Source organism: Plectropomus leopardus, chromosome 19 (genome assembly GCF_026936395.1).
Source record: "Plectropomus leopardus strain MGB_pleo_1.0 chromosome 19, ASM2693639v1, whole genome shotgun sequence".
Taxonomy (NCBI): domain Eukaryota; kingdom Metazoa; phylum Chordata; class Actinopteri; order Perciformes; family Serranidae; genus Plectropomus; species Plectropomus leopardus.
The window spans coordinates 26,160,978-26,182,802 of NC_142194.1; the positions used below are offsets into that span (position 1 = coordinate 26,160,978).

The 21,825-nt window shown below is 39.6% G+C and overlaps 1 protein-coding gene across 1 annotated transcript in view; it reads left to right on the forward strand.

Annotated features, from left to right (window-relative positions):
• The window catches only part of dnah9 (dynein, axonemal, heavy chain 9), a 186,454-nt gene extending 178,755 nt beyond the window's left edge, over positions 1–7,699 (forward strand). Inside the window, exons 76-78 of the mRNA XM_088069941.1 lie at positions 581–834; positions 916–1,051; positions 2,663–7,699. Of these exons, the coding sequence (XP_087926067.1) occupies positions 581–834; positions 916–1,051; positions 2,663–2,890 (618 nt within the window). The 3' untranslated portion in view covers positions 2,891–7,699. The remainder of the gene's footprint in view (positions 1–580; positions 835–915; positions 1,052–2,662) is intronic.
• The last annotated feature ends 14,126 nt before the right edge of the window (positions 7,700–21,825 follow it).

Consider the following 21,825-nt stretch of genomic DNA (forward strand, 5'->3'; position numbering starts at 1 on the left):
TGAGGAAAAAAAAGACCCCTGGAGATATGTAGCTCTCAACAGAACTGCTTGGTCCAAAAACACTAATTTGGCTAAATTTACTAAATTCACTTTACTGCTTACTGGTGTGACCAGGGCCTAAAGGAGCACTACTGATGTATCTCCAAAGATATATTTTTCTTTGTTTCAGCAATAATAATTCTAATAAAACTAATGCTAATACTAATACTAACAATGATATTAATATTATTATTTTACATCAGGCTTATATATGGCTTTTCAGAGTCCTTAAAGATACTTTACATGGGGAAATATTTATACATAAAAAGGAAAATAAAAGAAACAACAACAAACAGTGTGTCCTTTGATATAGTCAGTGAAATAAATTGAAAGATTGAAACTGAATTGAGTCCACTTGTGAATACGAATATAGGGGTGGTGTTGGGGCTTGGGGGGGTTAGTCTGAACAGGTGGGTTTTGAGGGCTTATATTAACAATAAACTGGCGAAAATGGCTTGGACAATAATGTTTGACAGCAGCAAAATTGATTATTTCATTATATTATTGAATGTTCTCCTTTCCTGTGGCCTCCACCCCTCAGGGAGAGTTAACCATGACCAGCGACATGGAGAACCTTCAGAATGCTATTTTCCTGGACATGGTGCCGGACAGTTGGACCAAGCGGGCCTACCCATCCATGTCTGGCCTGGCCCTGTGGTTCACTGACCTGCTGGCTAGGATCAAGGAGCTGGAAGCCTGGTCAGCTGACTTCGTCCTCCCCTCTGTGGTGTGGCTGGCAGGCTTCTTTAACCCACAGTCCTTCCTCACAGCCATCATGCAGGCTATGGCTCGAAGGTAGGCTTGTTTTGTAACAGGACATCAACACGGTCGCAACAACACAGTGACACAGCAAATCTCCATGTGTTTGAATGACAGGAACGAGTGGCCTCTAGACAGGATGTGTCTGCAGTGTGATGTCACCAAGAAGAATCGCGAGGACTTCACTGTACCGCCTCGGGAAGGGGCCTACGTACACGGGCTGTACATGGAGGGTGCACGCTGGGACACGCAGGTACATGAGTTATTAATTGATTGCTTTGTTGAGCTGTCACAGATGCAGCATATGGCTGAGTCTGACGTCTAGTCTCTGGGGAAGGTGTGGATACAAAATTAAAAAAAAAAACAGCACACTTTGATTCAGCATACAGAAATTTTCCTTTAAAACACTACTTGTGATGATAAATGACAAGCTAACACATGGACATAAGGTGAGCTAACCCCAAAACACATCTTTAAACTGAGTCAAGTAAAGTAACTTCACTATTTCTCCCCGAAGGGCCTCCACATTCCCTTTGTGGCTTAATTTTCTGCTTTGCATCCTGCTTGCGTTCAGCTCTCGGAGCGCAGTGCATTACTCAGCTTCCCAGGGCTCTATCTATCTACATACATACAGCTACTGTATATGCGCCCAGCTTTCAAGGAGCATCCCTGTAGACTTCTTAATTAGGGAATGTGCAGAGTGTGCACTTGAACACTTAGATCGCCCTTTGGAGGAGTGGTTCCTTTTTTCTTCATTAAAGTTGGAGGCACAGGCAAAAAAGACAGGCGGACAGACGGGCCGGGCGGCTTCTCCTCACAACTCCTCCGCTCTCCGTCTCCTCCTCCTCCTCCTCCTCTCTTCATGTCCTCCTCTCAGCCCCAAGGCCAGTTCTGTGCCACTGGCGGGGAGCAGTGAATAGGAGAGTAAGCAGCGCTCCATCTGGACACAGCCCTGTGCAGCAATAAAAGTCAAAGATTTATGATAAACCTACTCATCTATATTAATGAAGCATGCATTTTATTCAGACATCAAAGACAGCTAGATGCTGTATATGGTAAACACAGTGTGCGCTGAATGGATATGATAGAAATGCAGACATTACACAAGGGAAGCTTGTGTGTTTTTGTGATGGACTCCAATTAACAGTGATGAATACTCCAGCGTTATGATGTTATCTCAGTATGTTGAGATTATACAATAAAAGTACGTATCTTTTACCCTAGTAACACTGTAAATACACTGTCATTAAAGTAATTTACAGTGAATCTCAATGAGCCCTCAGGATACCCATCATTTGTATTTACCCAAACACACATAAAGTTATTGGTATTTAACGTCTCTTCAAAGTTTTACAGCAAATGCAGATGCAATTAGGGCTTTGTCCTCTGAGCTTTCCAAAGTCATCAGGATTTACATTCATTCCTGAAAGTCACTGTGCATGCATGGTGAAACTTCTGTTTGTCAGGCGCTAAGTGTAGGAGGATTAATTAATGAGACAGACCACTCTGTTTCAGCGTGTTTATAGAGTGTGCATTCTAAGGCAGGGCAGCTTGACTTCGACTCAAACTCTGCCGACTTTCACCACTTTTTCAAGGGTACCACAATATTGTGTTCTGCAAACTGGACGTCTAACATCGTTTGTGCCAACCGAGATTAGTCCAACATCTATTTTTTTCTCCTACAAAAGAGCATTATTAAATGCAGCCTCAATGGAAAGCACATTGTAGGGGACGAGTTTTACTGCACCTCAAACTCATTTCTAACTTCTCTGTGAAGTGTTTCTGTCTGTGGTTGACTGGCTTGTCACCCCCCCCAACATCCACCCACCTTCCCTCCCTCCTTCCTCCTTCCTTTCTCTTTCAGACTGGCATGATTGTGGATGCCCGCCTTAAAGAGCTCACCCCGACCGTGCCAGTTATTTTCATCAAGGCCATTCCTGTGGACAAACAGGAGAGCCGGAATGTATACCAGTGTCCTGTCTATAAGACTCGCCAGAGGGGACCCACCTACGTTTGGACCTTCAACCTAAAGACCAAAGAAAATCCCTCCAAGTGGACTTTAGCTGGAGTGGCCTTGCTGCTGCAGATCTAGCAGAAGTTCAAGTGCTTTATTGTGGTTATGGTGCCAACAGGGTCAAGAGTTCCTTTCACTTAGGGCCAAATACTTCAGAGCGAGACAGTGTAACTTTTAGAGGCAGAAAATGCAGTTTTCCTCTTGCGAATGAAAAGTCAAGCACATATTTGCTCAATTTAGTACACTCAGGGGTTAAGCTGTTACAGCCCTAATTGGTCTGGTATGACCAGTATCTCAGTTTTAGCATATCACAAAAGGAAAACATGATGTAAACAAACTGTAATGAAATTTATATTGAGTCGACAGCCTTCTTTCCAGCTTGTGCTCACATACCACTTTTTAGAACTTTTGAAGGACTGACATAGCCTGCAAGTCAAGGGTTGTCTCAAAGACGGAAACTCTTTTTTCATCAAGATCTTGCAATACTGCCGTAACAATGACCCTTCATTATGCTGGCCGTGCTTTTTTACAAAGGACAGGCACAATGACGCCCAGTCTGGAATTTTAGAAAGCATGCAGGCATTCTGGCAGCAAAAGAGGCATGAAAGGCGCGACATGTAACACAACAGCATCCGCCTCTAGTGAGACATACTGCACATGCATCAGGCAGTGCTTTCTAAATAGTAACAATGGCATAACGTGCTAATGACAATCATTTACTTTTTCCATTTTGTGCTGGTTGACCTCATACTCTGCTTGAAGGATGAGGTGCTCCCAAACCTCATTGTCTCCCCAGTTTGCAAACGATTGTCAGCTGTTCTTCTTTGACTCAGCGGCTAACTGCTGCTTCTTGCCCTTTTAATCTCTTGGTAATCAATGTAGATCATACACATAACGTCATCAAAATGTCTCACTTTTGCCATTCTGCCAGCTCACACTTTTTACACAGTTGATTCAGCTCTGTGTTTCTACCTACAGTGCTGGCTTTAAGACAGAATAAGAATCACATCATTCCCGCTTTGAACAGACAGTATAAAAGGGCCTAGAGCCAGCTGAAGACATTAGTAGGCTCCTTTTTGGTGGCCATGCTGTTGTGTTTACTTGTACTGGTAGAATGACATTAGTGTAGAAGCATGAAACACAACTGTACTTGAAAAATTAGTGAAAGTCACATGTGTTTATCTTGCTTACTTTTCCCCTCTATACACATTTGGCAAAGCAGTACCTTATCATTTAGTTTCAATGACAGAAACAAACTCAACACAGGCATGTAGCGAGCCAGCCTTTCTCCATAATGTGACATTACAGCCTTCATGAACACTTATGCAAACACAACATCTAGTTAATCAGAGAGAATGTATAATCAGAGAGTGAGGAGGCCACAGCTCAGTGTCACTCAGTGCAGTTGTCAGTTGCAGGCTGTGGTGGTCCCTGGAGTCTCCCCACTCCACCCACTCTGTTAGGTCTGTTAAACCAACTCACTGAAAATATTTGGAAGTGAAGGGAAATTCCAGCCCAGTCGCCAAAATAAAATGTTGACTGTGTGTGTTTCATATGTATGAGGTAGTTCAGAATTTCTCCACAGGAGAACAAGGAGAAAGGATGCATGGTGTTGCACCTAGGCAAGAGCACTGCCAAGCAGCAGAGAGCAGGAGCACTCAGTATGTTTATATGCACAGGTAGTTAAACAACGGTTATAGCTGGATTAGGACATTTAACTGGACTACTGTCCTTGTCCCAGTATACAAGCACCGGGCGAGAATCCATTTATTGGTGGAAGTATGTCAGACTCCATGGACCACCTGAAAAATCAACATCAGTTTAGTATAATTTATGGAGCAAATATTCAAATATAGTGTACACTTACACTGATATTGATGTTTTTTAGGTGGTTAAAATATATTTTGTCGCGGCTGTGTCCACAGCAGGACATCGCTTCGCTTATGTGCCAGTTTTGTTGGACTGTACTTTATTTATCAGAGGAGAGGTGTGGCTGGGGTGTGACTTTTTTCTTTAAAATAAATACTAAATACTACCATTTAAAGTTGAGTGTGCCTCAGCTAAGCCAAAATTAAAAACACAAGTCCCTCTGCATTGCCTTTTTTTCTCTTTTTTTTTTAAATGTTGCAGCTACCTCCCCTCATAAATAAAGAACAGTCCCTATCCCTAAACACAGAGGGAGGCTGGCACAGCGACTAAGAGATTGTGCAGAATGACTATGCCAGTTCAGGTCCGACTGAGGTGTTTACATGACGAAATAGCTCATCTTCTAACTGAATTATAATTGCATCTAATTGCATTATTTAGGTGTGTAACTAATTTCAGCATTCATCACAACTGTATGGGGAAGGTTTTCTTACATCTCACTTAAGGGCAGGGCCTCTGAGTGACTGTTTGAGTTCCAACCTCTTGTCACCAAAATTCTGAATTTGATGCTTTAAAAAAGCATTCCACAAACCAATGAGGGGACATCGCGGTAGTTTTGAACATTATTTATATAGCCCATGGTGTCAATATATTCACTACATATAAAACATGCAGATGTTACCTATTCATGGTTTGCAGAAAAGTACAATGTCAACTCTTACAATGGTGACTGGGTTGGACACTCAATGTGCCATATCCTGTTACTCCCTGTGGTCACCGTGACCACTGCTGCAAAAGTTACATAGTCTCACTTTAAAGTCAATATTCTGGTAAAATAACATCTCACTGTTGATTCAGACCTTGTAGATTTTCTCTGTTTGCCCATAATAATTTTTGGGTGTCATGTCAAGGAAATCTCTCCCCACCCAGCCGCAGGAAGTAGTGACGTGACACATCTCGAAAGCAAAACCCAAAGTGTCTCTTTCTGTGTTGCCATTTCAGATATTCCTTTTTCGCTATTCAATGATTTTTAATGTGTAAAATTGCCTTTAAATGCAGCTTTCTGAGCCTTCAGGTTTTGAGGACCATTAAAATCATCCATGACTAGTTTGTAGACTTTGTTTGAACTACTGTATCTAAGTTATTAAAATGCTAATTATCTGTATGTGGAGAAATTTGAGCAGTATCATGCATCTGTGAGTCACTTTATGAGGAGGTGTTATAAAGCTGCAGCTGGTTGGGGAATATCACAGAATAAATTGAACTATTGGGTGATTTCACACATTTTAGCTGAATCTGAATCTGTAAATGTACCTACACTATGTACAAATTTTCTAAGACCATAATCATGTCATAATTGATCATACACAATGTATATTTTTGTATGTATAGAAAGAATTTTACTTTAATTTCTACTTTCCAAAAAACTTCCAGTGTAAATATTCTTTATCTCATCATTCCAGATTGTGCATTTGGTTTTATTTTCACATTTTATTTCCACTTTAGTGCCAATATGCAGCCATTCCCCTATCTCCTGTTTCCAGTCTCCCAGTCCTGCCTATTCTCTTCCAAGTCTTTAGACCAACTCTCTCCCGTTGTCTCTCCTCCTCTCCCCACCTCACTCCTGTCTTCTTCCGTCCTCTCTATATAAGATAAAACAACCCTCTCCAAAGCAGAAAAGTGCGATACATGCACACGCACACACTACAGTAAGCGGGTATTTCTTTCTGCCTTATTCTCCTGCTGTCTCCGCCCTGGTTCCCCAGTGTCTCCTTTTTCTAGTTACTGGAGAGCCGTAACAATGCATGGAGGTGTGAGGAGGAGGAGGAGCAGATGAGAGGAAGTAGGAGGAGGAAAGCAATGATGCAGGTTGAGGCAATTTATGTAGAGCTCCCAAATTACACCTTCAGGTGGCATTATGAAAAGAGATTCTGCCCGTGCACACTTTACCCATCCATCTTTAGTGTAGCATTGCACAGGAGAAATATTCCAGCCTGTAGTGCAGCAGAGGTGCTGCAAAAATGGTCTTACGTGTTCAAGTGTTACAAACTCATCCAACTGACCCTTTGTTAAGCCCTGACTTGCATAGTTACTGTTGCTATGCCTTTCCAGCTTCATATTCTCACATGGCACATATGCAGTTTACAGTAATAACAGTGGCAAATTTACCATGCCATTGAACCTGAGATTTTTACGCAAAAGTAAACTGAAGCAGCTTTTAATTTCCAGCCAACTACTGTCAATTTAATCAGTCTAAATAATGTGTAGCTAGCTAGTATCAGCTAATTGCATAATGCTTACTCTGAGCTGGTTAACCATTTGAAATATAAGCAAAGGACATGGCCTAAAAATTTGCAGAAAAAAATACTAAAACATTTAATGGAAGATTAACTAAAAATGAGCAGAAAATAAAGAAACTTAGAAATAAATGCAGAAAAGGTCAAGAACAAACAAAAAACTACTTTCATAATATTTCTTTAAATAAAATTATATAATTATAAATATACTTTTGTGGGCATTTTTCATAATTTTCTAGTAATCCCACCACCCTCTTTTTTTAAAAGTAATTTTGTAGGTAGTTTTTCTGTCACGTTATTAATTTCTTGCAGTGTGTTGAAAATGTTGCTCATTGCCTTTTCTCTCGTTGTTTTCATAAAGAAACCTTATTAATTTTCTCAGATTTCAAAAGGTCAGCTTGTGAAAGACATCTGAACGCAGCACAGGAAAACTGATGTCAATTCAGGTTTCAAAGGGTTAAAAAAGTACTTCTGCTGCTGAGTTTTAAACAAGAACCCAGTAAAAAAAAACCCTTTCAGTATAAATGTACCTAAAAGCTTAAAGAGTAAAAAATTACATTTCCTGGGAAAAAAGTCAGTATCCTCAACAGCATGTATTAGACATGGAATAAAGGAGCAGCCTTGTTGTTTTGTAATAATGCCATATCTATCTATCTATCTATATATATAGATATAGATATAGATATAAATAAATAAAATATTGCGATAATATTTTAAGGCCATATCACCCAGTTCAACAACAAGGTCTGTAGATTATCTTGAGTAACCGGGTCATGATTTCTGAAAGGAGACATTGCTGTTGAGTTCTTCAATTATTTTATTTTATTTTTTATTTTAATTTTTGAGTGCCAAAAACTGACTGCCAAGAAGTGTTTTTTATTGGCAGATCAATGTCTGAAATCTCCAGCATTTGGCAGCTCACACCAAAACAATTGATAAATAGCACGACATGTAAGAGGAAAAATATGTATATTTGATTTTGGGGTGAACTGTGCCTTTAAACTCTGATAAAGTGTGGTAGCATCTCTGCTCCCATGCAGTGAATGTCGAAGCCATAAATGAATTTAATTGCAATATAGTCCCACAAAATAATGCAGTTAGCTAAAGATATGAGCCTTGAAATGCTTGATGAATAATGTTGATAGTTGGTAGGACATATTAACATTTGTAGCTTGCGTTTCTGTTGAATCTGTTCCTTACAATTACGCTTTTATGATTGTAGATTTCCAAAAACTAAAAAAGATCCCCTTCCAAACTCTTCAGCACTGTCAGCTAGGTGTGCCAGTTATGTGCGCTCATTGAGTGGTGCAGGCCCAGAATACGAGCCTCTTTTTGACCAAAGAGTCCTCCAACCGCCCCTGCAGACCAACTGCTGTCCCGCAGCAACATGAAAAGCCAGATGCATAAGAGCTTTTCAGAGCAGTTAATGATGGGGCTTTGCACACTCCGGCAGCTACGGACCCCTGGTCTCAAATGGCAAAAAACAGAGTGGCGATTCATATTTCATATTTGTAGGTAATATGAGTGTTCTTGGCATGCTACCGAGGAGAGAATGCTAGAGTCGAAGGGGGGGAAATCTATCAAAGGGTTCATGCTCGGAATGGAAAAGAAGGTACCTTTAATCATCTGCTTGGGTGAGACGTCAGGCGGTTGCTAGGTTACAGGTCAGTGCAGAGAAGCTTCTAATGTGAATGCTGTAGAGAGACGCCTTGGTGTGTGTAATATGTAAGGATGCAGAGATCTAATTTCAGTGAGATGCGATAATGTGATTGCAGGGCTCGACAATAACTAATAATCATAGAGATGATGCTGTGAATTCCCACCTTTGTTTTCTAGCAAAATGTGCTATCCACAACATCACTCCTCATGTCTTCTACTAAACCTACACAGTGATTGTTGAACAGAAGGGAGTCTAATTATTTGGTGGAAGACAGACTGCCATCACCACTTTCTGTCAGTTTTTTCCTCTTTTCAGCTCAATCTCTCCAGCTAACTTCTGTGCTGTTACTGCACTACACTTCCCAGAGATCACTTGTCAGCCAAACAGCGTGTCCACCGTGCCCCCTCCTCCACCACCACCACCACCACCACACACACACAAAAAAAATTCACATCACACTCCCTCTGAGCACTGAGAAATGTGCTGTCGTGACAACCAAAAGCGCTGCCGAGACACCTCGCTAGCAGTCATTTTCACAACAGGCGTGTAAAATGCTGATAAATAGCACAATGTTGTCTCAGCCTGTAATTCTATCTAACTCATTCTCCTCAACACTCTGACCCACAAGAGTTGGTGATGGCGGAATTGCTGGATTAGCCGCTCTCAATCCTGGTACACTGTGAGGGCCCCTGCTCCGTGCAGCCCCTGGCTCCTCGTGTCCCGCCACAGCCAGCACAGTCAGCTGCTGTGCAGACCAACTGCGAGAAGAGCAGTTTTTGGCGAGGGCTGGAGACTAGGGTAATTAGCTTTGACAGAGCTGATGAGTTGCTAATTAAATGTTTATCTGAATCTGGCATCTGTCGTAAAACAAATGTCTGTTAGCTGCCTACAATCTGTGGATTATCACAAATAAGTGGGGTTGGGTCCTGCATGCGGGGAGATAAGCGGGGAGAGGACAGCAGTCAGGCGCAAACTAGTCACAGCAACAGCACCTACTGTGTGCATGTTAGGAGCTTACTGTGACTCATAATGCCAATGATTATCTCCATCCACATTCAAGCTGGCACGTGTGTACCAACACATTTTTGTGACTAGTATAGTTTGCAGTGATTATTTTTGTCTGATTTTGAATTGTCAGTCTATTAAAGGGGAACTGCATCCATTTTCAAAATTTATACATTACTCCTATGGTCTAAGAAAGCCCAAAAATATAGGTAAACATGAACAACTCTCCCAAATCTAAAGGCTAGAGTGCTTCAACTCAAAGTTGTGATGTGATGAAGTATAAAATCTGGAGCTGCCCCATAGACATTGAATGGTGAAAAATGCTAAAAATTAAAGCACGCAAGGGAATGTTTGGAGTGTATGGGAACATTTCAGTCTCAGAGCTGACAGCACTACATTAGAAAAGCGTAACTCTGTCTCTGTCTCTATTCACACAACAGAATGCAACAGTTGTATGCTATTAGATATGGTGGTTCACACTATAACGCTCAGCTCCCATTTACACATTTTTTAGCTGTTTTCCATTAACTTAATAAGCAAGGACGAGCGAGAAAGTTGACATATTTTTACAGACCTTTCCTCTTTAATAGTGCTGCAGTAATTCATGTATGTCCTCTGTAGATGCTTGTAAAGCTCAGATGTGTTTGCTGCGAGCGCCCATGTTTTTCCCAGCAGATGCAATGGGACACATTTAGAATGGAATTCAGGAATTCCCACCTGGATTTATCAACTTCCCACTTGCTATGTTTACAAATATCAATTGAACTTTCCTAGGCTACGGAAATAACATATGGGAATTCTTAATTATTATTATTTATTTCTTAAAAATGTTATTTTGGGGGCTTATTATTGCCTTTAATGGACAGGACAGTTTAAGAGTTAAAGGGGGAGAGAGAGGGGGCGACATGCAGCAAAGGGCCGAGGCCGGAATCGAACCCACAGCCACTGCGCTGAGGATAAAACCCCCGCACATGGGGCACCACACCAGCCACTGAGCCACCAGGCGCCCCTTGGAATTCTTAATTTAGGTGGTCTTCTCCTTTAAGACTATTTTGGGAAATTCTGGGGCGCCTGGTGATTCAGAGAGTGGCGCCCCATAAGCAGCAGCTGTGGGTTCGATTTCGGCCCCGGCCCTTTGCTGCATGTCATGTCAACCCCCCCACTTCCCGCTCACACACACTGTCCTGTCAAATAAAGGCAATAAAAGCCCGAAAAATAATCTTAAAAAAAAAAACAGACAACTTTGGCAAAATCTGTAATTAAAGCCGGTGTATAATTAGATTTAATTGTTAAAGAGTCAGTTCAGGCTCAGTTATAAGATACATGTGCCTCTGGGATTCCTGCTGTCACCCTGAGTTGCTCGCAGTCATAGAGTATGTTGTCTTTATAGGGATTATGTCCTCAGTAGATACAAAGAGAGCTTTTGTCAAAGAGTTTGGTGGGTTATCCAAAGTCAAAGACATACTACTATGTAATTATTTAAATGTGTATGTTAGCATCTTCCCCAGCACTCCAACTGAAATAGATCACAGACTCACCTGTACTTGATGCAAGGCCCTGCTTGCTTGGTTTCACATTTGGAAACGTGTCTAGTAATTTTAAACTCAGGTCGCCCAGTTGCAAGAATAATATATATATACGTTTCTGCATACCACAGAAATGTTACATTTGCACATTGTATATATGTAGTGAATTTTCTCTTGGGGGGGGGGGCATGTCCCCCTCGCATTTCTAGTTTCAGTGGGATTTTCTCACTAAAATCTGTGACTGAGAGAAGATCTGAGCTGACCTACATGTTGATACGCTCATGCCTATTACAATGCAGCAGCACCAAGGAGCTCACCAAGCAGTGGCTGGTGCTGTCAGTGTTTTGGGGACTAATTTTTCCAGAGTTTTGTCTGTCAGGCTACTTACAGTCTGTTCTGCCCAAGAGGCAATCTCCAGGGATGAAAAATTTAGCCAATGTGGAAGTGCCAAAAACTGGTTTAGTGGATGGAGCGGCACCCCACGTGCAGAGGCTGTGTCCTTGCTGCAGCAGCCGTGGGTTCAAGTTCGGCCCCGGCCCTTTCCCTCTCTCTCTCCCCCCTTCACGCTCGCCCTGTCCTTTCAATTAAAAGGCAATAAAAGCCTTGAGGCTGGCTCCAAAAGTGAGTCAGGTTTCTATAGACCTCCAACATAAAATGGCCAACTTTACAGCAAAAACTAAACATTTACACCCTGGTATTGAAAAAGAAAAACAAACAAAGAAAAGTATATAACTAATCGCAAAATTTTCATGACAACTGTACAGGGGGTTACTTATGGCCCATTTAAATGTTATTAATAAGGCATTTTACACATTAAATCATGATATTCCTATTCATAAACTTTCCAAATTATATCTCTTTGATAAAACTTATCAAACTTACAGTAGTTCAAAACTGAGCTTTTCAACTGTAAACAATGTTGTAATTAATCATCTCTTCCGAATATTAAAACACAAGTCTAAATTTAAAAAAAAAATAATACTAATATTAACCTTAAAATAAAACTCAAACTGGATCCTGACTGGGATCATTTTTAAACTCAAACCACAAAAGTTTTTGAAGAGCGATCAGTCATGTAGTAATGCATGAATAACCTAATGATGCCTCTAGTTTTATGGTGTATTCTATAGTTATGTAGTTGGTGTCTTGTAATTTTTTGTCTGTATTTTTCTGGCTGACGTCTGCAATTTGTATCCTCAATGTATGTATTTATTGTTGTTTGTTTTGTTTTTTTTACTATCTCGTGTGTACACGCTGTTGAGCTTGTGTTTTTTTACTGTCTCTTGTGTATCTATTGTTGACTTTGCTTTTTGTTTTTTTACCATCTCTTGAGTATTTATTGTTGAGTTTGTGTTTTTTACTGTCTCTTGTGTGTTTGCTGCTGTATTTTATGTATTTTAAACTCCATAGGGACAGACACTGCATAGTAGCTCAGGCTATAAATGCTGTGGTGTGTGGCATCACTTTATGTTACATTCTTGTCCCTGTACAAATGTGTAAGTAATACTACATTTATTATGGAGCGCACTATCGCTGTTTTCATATAAATGTCATCATAGTTAGCACCTTTGACTTGCCTCTGTATATAAAAGGCTCTTTAGAAATAAACTTGCCATGCCATAACTATTACTTCTGTCGGGCAGAAGTAATAGTTTTGTCAGTTGGCACCACTCAGTGTTGGGTCAGTGTGTGTTGCACTGAAAAGAAGAGGTTTGCCAGCCGTTCTGAAGTGCAGTAGGTAGAAGTGATTGAGGAAGAGAAATGGTGAAAGAGGAGCGTGACAGGCACTTGAAATCCTGTTCAAGTGACTCAAGAAATGATGTACTTGAATATAAGGCAGTCGACTGCTTGATATGATGTTTTCTGTCAAGTTCTTTTCACCTTTTGGAAGCTCTCTACAGACATTTTCAGCTGAAAAACATGTCAATATGAGAGTTAGTGAATCATACATTGATATTCTTTGGTTCCTTATTTTAGTTAATATTATCTGATGTGAGTAGACTACTACTGGTACAGTTCACATTTTAAGCTCTGTTTATGTGTTATGTATCTATACTTGTTAGGTGATTCATTGTTCTTCAAATAGGCTGGTTGTCCTTTTCCTTAAAAGAAAAATGTATAGCTTTGAAGGACTGGTGTGTAAGTTTTAGAGGGATATATTGACAGAAAAAGAATATAATATGTATGTAGGTATGTTTTCTTGAGTGTGTAATCGCCTGAAAATAAAAATCGTGTTTTTGTTACTTTAGAATGAGCCATTTATATCTACATAGAGAGCGGGTCCTAGTGTATGGAGATCACCATGTTGCAGCGCCATGTTTCTACAGTAGCCCAGACTGCTCAAACTAAACAGTGGCTCTAGATATGGCCATTTCTGTTTTCATGTTTTTGCGTTGATCATGAGAGAAAGAAACTCAACTGCAATGAGCAGCTCTGGAGTTCTACTGTTTGTCGCATGAAACTGTTTTATTCAATGTTTCTAGTGGTTTAAATGACCGGATCCGTTTGTTTTGGAGAGGAAGTGACTTTTGTGGATGATTTTGCCTCCTATGGAAACCTTATGAACATCTGGATCTTAAGTTATCAAAGAAAAAAAAGTGACTTCACATTAGCATGTGTTGGGAAAGTCACCCGCAGCGACATGCCAAACTGTATCAGAAATACACTGATTTTTAAGCTCAAACTGCCTTTGGGGGGTTTTGATCAGTTTACATCACCGGGTGTGTTTGTTTTGGAAAAGGAGAGACTTTGACCTAATATTACTCACAGTAAAATCCTCTTGAATGTCGAGCAGCCCATCCCTGAGATGCCAAACCGCATCTGAGATCCCCTGATTTGTACCTTAAAACCAGTTTGTTCTGTGTTTATAGCTGTTTCAGTCTCCTGCTTTGTTTGTTTTGGAGAGGAAGAGACCTCTTTGGATAATTTTGCTCCTGATAAACAAAGTAATTCTTGATGGTAGAAGTTTTAGATGGTTGCAATCTACAATTTGCAAAGTAGATTTGTTGGTTAAAATTTGTCCTTGATCCTGCTACATCTTTGGAGTTGAAGGAGGAGTTGATTAAAATTACATGGAAATTCCATCCAGTTGCTTGGACATATTGCTGCTGATGGCATCATGCTACTCCTGCAGTGCATTTTTCTGAATTTGCATCAGAGTCTTGTGTCCTGTCAGCTCTGAACAAGGCCCACCCATGCAGTCCAACAGCTTGATCTGGGTTGTAAGGGGATAACCATGTCTCTGTGAAGATTTGCGCAGAGAAGTCTCTGATTTCCCGTTGCTGAGTGAGTCTCAATTACATCTCATCCATTTTATTCTCCTGCAACCGGACATTAGACAGAGGAAGGCTTGGTAGCGTAACAGCTCTTGGTCTAAGTCAGGTCAGCTTCGCCCTGATGCAGGCTCTCCTCCCTCTCCTCATCCGGCATATTTGGTTTTATTACCGCTAGACGCCACCAAATCCCCCTGAATATGACACATTTCACCTTTGATTTGAAGGAATATATCATGAACAACATAAAATTTACTGGGAACAAGCCTGCTCAAGACTTGTCGGTACCCATAGAACTCATTTTTATTGAGATATCTTGAGGTGTGAGTTCAAGGGACCCCCTTTGGGGACGCCACTCCAAACCAGACCACAGTTACAGCTTTCTCTGAGGTAGATAAAAATTCAGACTGGGGCTTGCTGCATTTCCTCTTTGTCTGTCAAACCCACATCCTCTGCATGTCAGTGGGAAACTTTCTGAGGATCAAAACTGAGAGACTTCTTTCTGTTTCAAATCTAGACATGACAATCTTTCTGATAGCACTCCCTGACAGCAAGGGACAACAGAGAGTGCAAACTAAATTTTTAACCAACAAAATAAGCCCTCTGTCTGGGGATCATGTTTGCATTAAAAGTGGAAGAGACGGGTAATGAAATACATTGTTGAAAAAAACGTGCCCCGTATGAGAAGCGGAAAGACAGTTTGAAAGCTGCTGATTATTTTATGGAAAACCCTGTTCTTGGCCGTTTCTTACTCCCTCCCTCCGCTTGAGTTGCAGTGTTTGTCCCAGGCTATCGTAGCTATCTTACCTCTCATGCTTCAGCTGTTCTCCCATCCATAGATTCTTTTTGACTGCAGATTCATATTTTCATTTAAATGCTGATGGGCTTGAGGATCAGTGTAAATTGAAAATCCAAACTTATTCCGCTTTTTTCTTGTCCTTTTTTTCCCCTCCTGTGTTTGTGGAGGAGTGCAATTGCAGGCGCCGTTGTTTGCTGTGAGAATTGTAGCTCGCGCCCATGGATTGCCATGAATTTAAAGAAGGTCTGAAATTGCACTGACCAGCATTAAAGTCAACCATATTAATTCAGATGTCAAATTGAAGTACTGCCCTGGCCAACACTGGTGCCATATATCATGGGGGAAACTGTCACTTAAAAATGTGCTATTGGCTGTGACATACTGTCAGATATGGTGTGTGACCCCCACCTCTGTAAAATCAAACCTTTACAGTTGGCAGATTGGAGTTGTAATTATCTAAACATTTTTCTGAGGCTGCTCTGGAGGCAGAAATAATCTCATTGGCTGCGTTACACCTCAGTGGGCAGGGACAAAAAGGCTGTTTACTCAACGCAAGCTTGTTAACGGGAGGTTATGAAGAAGAAATTGAATTTTAAACTTTCTCATCAGAAGAACTATTGGTTGCTCTTTCAAACTAAAAAAAAACAAAACTATTTTTTTATTCAGCAGCAAAGTAGAAAGCACACTCTCATTCTCATACGGCTACTGATGTGGGTGAAGCTTTAAAAAAATACCACCACATCATGCAAAATGATCCTGTAAACACTCCTCTCTCATGCCCACTCTTTTTAAAGGGACACTATATCACCAAATCCAAAATATGTATTTTCCCTTTTACGTTTAGTGCTATTTTTCAGTCTAGATTGTTTTGGTGTGAGTTGCAGGCTGCTGAAGATATTGGCCTGACAGATGTCTGCCTTCTCTCCATTATAATGAAACTAGATGGCACTCAGCTTGTGGTGCTCTAAGTACCCCCCCTCCAAAAAAAAAAAAAAAATTGAAAACTCAACAGCAATGTCTCTTTCCAGAAATGATGGTCTCATACAGGCTCACCTAGCACTTAGCAAGCTAACATTACAGCTAAGGCAAGGAGCCCAGCATGAATGTTAACGGCTGTTATTCTCAGCCTCTCATCCATGAGTAGATGCACACATACTTCTGTGCAGTTATACGGTCAACATTTGTAATTTGGCATAGTATGTACTAAATATGCAAATCGATCAATCGATCAATCAATAAATAAAAACCTGTCATAGTATAGTATGTATGTAATTACAAACAAAATTCATGATAGAGTATGTCATCAAAATGCAACAAAGTGCCAAAGTATAGTTTGCAAAAAAAAAGTCACAGTATACAATGTCAAAAAAAAGACAAAAAAGTTATAGTAGAGTATGACTTAAAATGCAGAAAAGGTCATGATTGATGTCATGATATTATTTCATAAAAATCTGGAAACAAACAAACAAAACAAAAAGAAAAAGTCATGGCGTAGTTTGTCTTAAAAATGCAAAGCAAAACGTCATAGTGTAATATGTCTTAAAATTGCAAACAAAATCTTAATAAAATATGTGATAAAAATGCCAAAAAAGTGGTATAGTATTTCATCAAAATGCAAAAAAGCCACAGTGTAATATGTCATAAAATGCATAGTATATTTGAGAGTTACGTTATATTATGTCAAAGAAATGTTATTGTATAGTATGTCATTAAAAAAACAAAGTCAAAGCATAGTATACCATAAAATTGCAAAGAAAAATTATGTAGTATAGTGTAGTATGTCATTGAATAAAAAAATATATACCATACATACATACCATAGAATGTTTTAAACGAAAGTAAAATATGTCATAGAATTTTAAAGTAATAGTATAGTGTAAAATTAACATTAACATGCAAAAAAGTCATAGAATAGCGTGTTAAGACACTTTTTTGCCACCAAGTTTGTAAAATACTATGTCTTAAGGATGCAAGAAAAGGCCATCATAGCATAGTGTTTAAAATAACCTAAAAATATTATAGTATGTAAATAAAACAAAACAAAAAACAGAGTATAGTATATATTAAAAAAGCAGTATGTTGTAAAATTGCAAACAAAAATCATGGTGTAGCATGTCATACAATTAAAAAAATGTCATAGCATAATATGTCTTAAAAATTAAAAAAGTGATAATATTACATGTGATAAAAATGCCAAAAAAAGCTACAGTATAACATAAAAATCAGAAAAAAATAAATCATTGTATTGTATTTGGTAAAAATGTGTCATAAAAATGCCAAAAAAAGGTCATACTATAGTATGTCTTAAAATTGGAAAAAAGTTATAATATAGTACATAATAAAAACAAGTCATAATCTATTGTGACGGCCTCTGTCTTACTCTGTCTCTTGAGTTGCTCTCTTCCACGACTTCCAAGAGGCTGTCAGGTTTGGATAGCAACACCTAGAGGGGGCGGGCCTAAAGACAGATTATAAGTAGGCTCACTTCCCGGGCGTCTCCCTTCTCCCTGCTCAACTGCCAGGATGCCTCCAACATGGCCTTCACAATAGATTAATTTAATCAGGACAACATGCTATACTATGTCATTTTCATGCCGTTTCAGACAAGATACTATTATATGATGTTTTTATGCAATTTCCGACACCATACTACAGTAGTAGAAGTAGTAGAAGTTTTTCATGCCATTTTAGACAAAATATTATACTATAAAGTTGTCCATAGTTGCTTAAAATAATGTCTGAAATGACTTAAAAATGTCATAGTACAGTATGTTGTCCAAAGTGGCATAAAAACGTTTTAGTATAGTATGTCTTCCAAAATAGCATAAAAAAGTCATATATAGTATGTCGTCAAAAATGTCATAAAAATGTTATACCATAGTATGTCGTCCAAAATAGCATAAAAATTACATACTATAGCATGTCGTCAAAAATATCATAAAAAAGTCATACATGATTTGACATGTAGTTCAAAACAGCAGAAAAATGTGTCCAAAGTACCATAAAAATGTCCTACAATAGTATGTTGTCCAAAATAGCATCAAAAGCATAAAAAAGTCATACTATTGAATTGAATGAGATTTCCTGTCTCTTATATAAAAAACAAAACTGTTTCCATTCACTTAGTTGAGACACACTCACATACACACACATTAAAATAAATAACTGTTAAATAAGATAAATATAAATGAGATGCTATAAACATGATAAAATGATATTAAGTGCATATGCAGTATCTTAAAATTGTTGCAGTGGTGGTAGGGTAGGGTTGGGGGTTGGGGGATGAGAGTTGAGTTCGTGTATGGCTGTGGGGCAAAAACTGTTCCTCAGTCTGGAGGTGTGGCATTTCAGGGCCCTGTAGCGCCTTCCAGAGGGCAGCAGCGTAAACTGATGGTGGAAGGGGTGAGAACTGTCTTTCACAATCCTGCAGGCTCTGCTGTGGCAGCGAGACCTGTAAATATCTACCAATGATTTTTTGAGCCACACTGACCACCCTCTCAAGAGCCACCCTGTCTGCCGCTGAACAGTTCCCGTACCCGGCTGTGATGCAATATGTAAGGATGCTTTCAACAGACGAGTGGTAGAAAGACTTAAGCAATTTTGCAGAGAGGTTTATCCTCCTCAGCGTCCTGAGGAAGTATAGTCTCTGCTGGGCCTTTTTCACTAGAGCAGTGGAGTTTATGGTCCACCAGAGGTCCTTGTGAATGTGGGTTTCCAGAGTTTTGAAACTGGGTACCCTCTCCGTTTTTTCTCTCCTATCTTGGGTGGCAGTTGCTCCTCCTGTTGCTGTCTGAAGTCAATAAGGAGCTCCGTAGTCTTTTTGATGTTTAGTGACAGGTTAATTTGCAGACCTGGTCTCTGTAGGCTGTCTCATCGCCACTGTTGTATCGTCTGCAAATGTTATGATTGTATTTGTGGGGTGTGTAGGTGTGCAGTCGCATGTACAGAGGATGTAGAGGCCGGGGCTAAGCACACAACTTTGCGGTGCTCCTGTGCTGAGGGTCAAGCTCTGGGAGATGTAAGGGCCGAGTATCACTGTCTGTGGGCAGTTGCCTGCACCAGTAGCCTGCACCAGGAAGAGATTGAAGATGTCAATAAAAACCTCTGCAGGCTGATGGGCACAATCCTTGAGAACCCTGCCTCGGATCCCATCTGAACCTGCCGTCTTCTTGACATTAACAGCCTTCATGACTGGTTTAACCTCTTGTGTCTGCAAGGTAAACGAGTGGTCAGCAGTGTCTAGCTGGGGTGAATCAATGTTGTCTGGTCCTTTCTTAAATTGGGCAAAGAAGTGGTTCAGTCCCTCAGGCCAGTATTGCACTGTTTCCTGACAGAGGCTCTCTGCTGCTCCTGAATTTGGTTATCTGCTGAATGCCCTGCCATCATGTGTCAGGTATCTTGAAGTGAAGTGGCCCTAAATCCTGTCCTTGCATGCCATCTTTGCTGTTTTTATGCCTCTTTTAGGGTTATGTCTGACCACACTGCTCTCTGATCACAGATCTGAAGACTGCATCGCACTGTCTCAGGAGAAGCTGGACCTCATTTGTCATCCATCGCTTCCTCTTTGGGAAAATACAGATGTGTTTATGGTATGTCGTCCAAAATAGCAAAAAAAAAATGTCATACTAAAGTATGTTGTCCAAAATAGCATAAAAATATCACACTATAGCATGTCGTCCAAAATGTCATGGAAAAGTCATACAATAGTTTTTCGTTCAAAATAGTATAAAAATGTCATAGTACAGCATGTTGTCCAAAACAGCATAAAAATATTATACTAAAGTTTGTTGTCCAAAATACCATAAAAATTCAATACTATAGCATGTTGCCCAAAATACCAAAAAACTTCACACAATAGTATTTTGTCCAAAGTATCATAAAAAAAGTTATACGAATGTTATTTCGTTCAAAACAGCATAAAAATATCATACTAAAGTTTGATGTCCAAAATACCACAAAAATGTCATACTATAGAATGTCATCCAAAATAACATAAAAATGCCATACAATAGTATTTTGTCCAAAATAGTACTAACTAATAATAGTAATAATAGTCTAAAAATGTCATAGTATAGCATGTGGTCCAAAAGAGCATAAAAATATCATACTAAAGTTTGTTGTCCAAATACCATAAATAGCATGTCGTATAAAACGGCATAAAAATGTCATGTCATTCAAAAAAGCAAAAAAAACCCAAAAAAAACCCATAGTATAGCATGCTAATCAAAATAGCATCACAAAGTCATACTAGCATGTTGTCCAAAACAGCATAAAATGTCATCCTACAGCATGTCTTCCAAAATATAAAAAAAATCATAGTATAGTATTTTGTTCAAAATAGAATAAAAATGTCATAGTATATTATGCTGTCCAAAATACCATAAAAATGTCATACAGTAGTATATGCACATTTACGTGCTCTTAAGGCTGATATCTGTTTTTCTTCAGGAGACGCATAAAAAAAAACTGCTGCTAAGGTACTTTGTCCCTCTTGGGCATCACAGGTCCATCAGTCCAATTTCAGCACCAGATCCAGAGGTGTTGCTATCTTGATAAAGAAGAATATGCCTTTCATTCACACACACACAACAAAGGCAACACCCCCAGACAAGCTCATTTAAAAGCAGTGAAACTCTTAATAAACTAATAATATAGTGCAATCATACAATTTTGTAGATATATGGAGGCTCCTTCATTCCAATAATAAAGATTATTCATATTTTTCTGCAGTTCATAAGCAGGTTACTTACTCATCAGCTTAGACATAAGCAGGCTTCGAGAGCTATACATCATATCAAGTCCAGAGATGGTACCCTGCTGACAGACCCTGAAAAAATTTGTAAATGTTTTATAGACTTGTATGCAAGTGTTCATCAATCACAGGATGGACCTGATTATGATGCTATGGAAGGTTTCTTTGAAGAATTAGCTCTACCTCAGTTGTCTGAAGACTAAATAAAGGCACTAGATGCTGAACTCAGTGTAGAAGAGTTAAAAAACGTTATTCCCTCCTTTCCAAACAAGGCTCAAGGGCCGGATGGCTTTAGCATAGAGTTCTTTCAAACTTTCAGCCCTACAATAGTTTCTTTGCTCTTACGTATGTTAAATCACTCTAAATTGACCTCACTGCTGCCATCTACTTTGTACAAAACAAATGTATCGCTGATTCTGAAACCTAGTCGCGACCCAGAGGTGGTTTCGTCATATCGCCCCATTTCTTTGCTGCCTATGGAAACAAAAATTCTTGGTAAAGTGTTAGCCAATAGACTAAAGGGTTGTATTTGCTCCATTGTACAACCTGACCAAACCGGCTTCATGCCTGGTAGACATTTTTACTTCAATCTGCGTCGTGCTTTCAACATCTTGTCTGCCAAACATTCAGAAGAGGCAGCCGTTATCTCTTTGGACGCACAGCGTGCATTTGATCAAGTAGAGTGGCCTTATATGCTGTTTACACTTAAAAAGTTTGGGTTCAGATGTTCTTTCATAAAATGGATGGAAATAATTTATACTCACCCCGCTGCCTCGATTATCACAAATCAAAATATTTCTCCCCCTTTTCCAGTTCGTTGAGGAACCCAGCAAGGC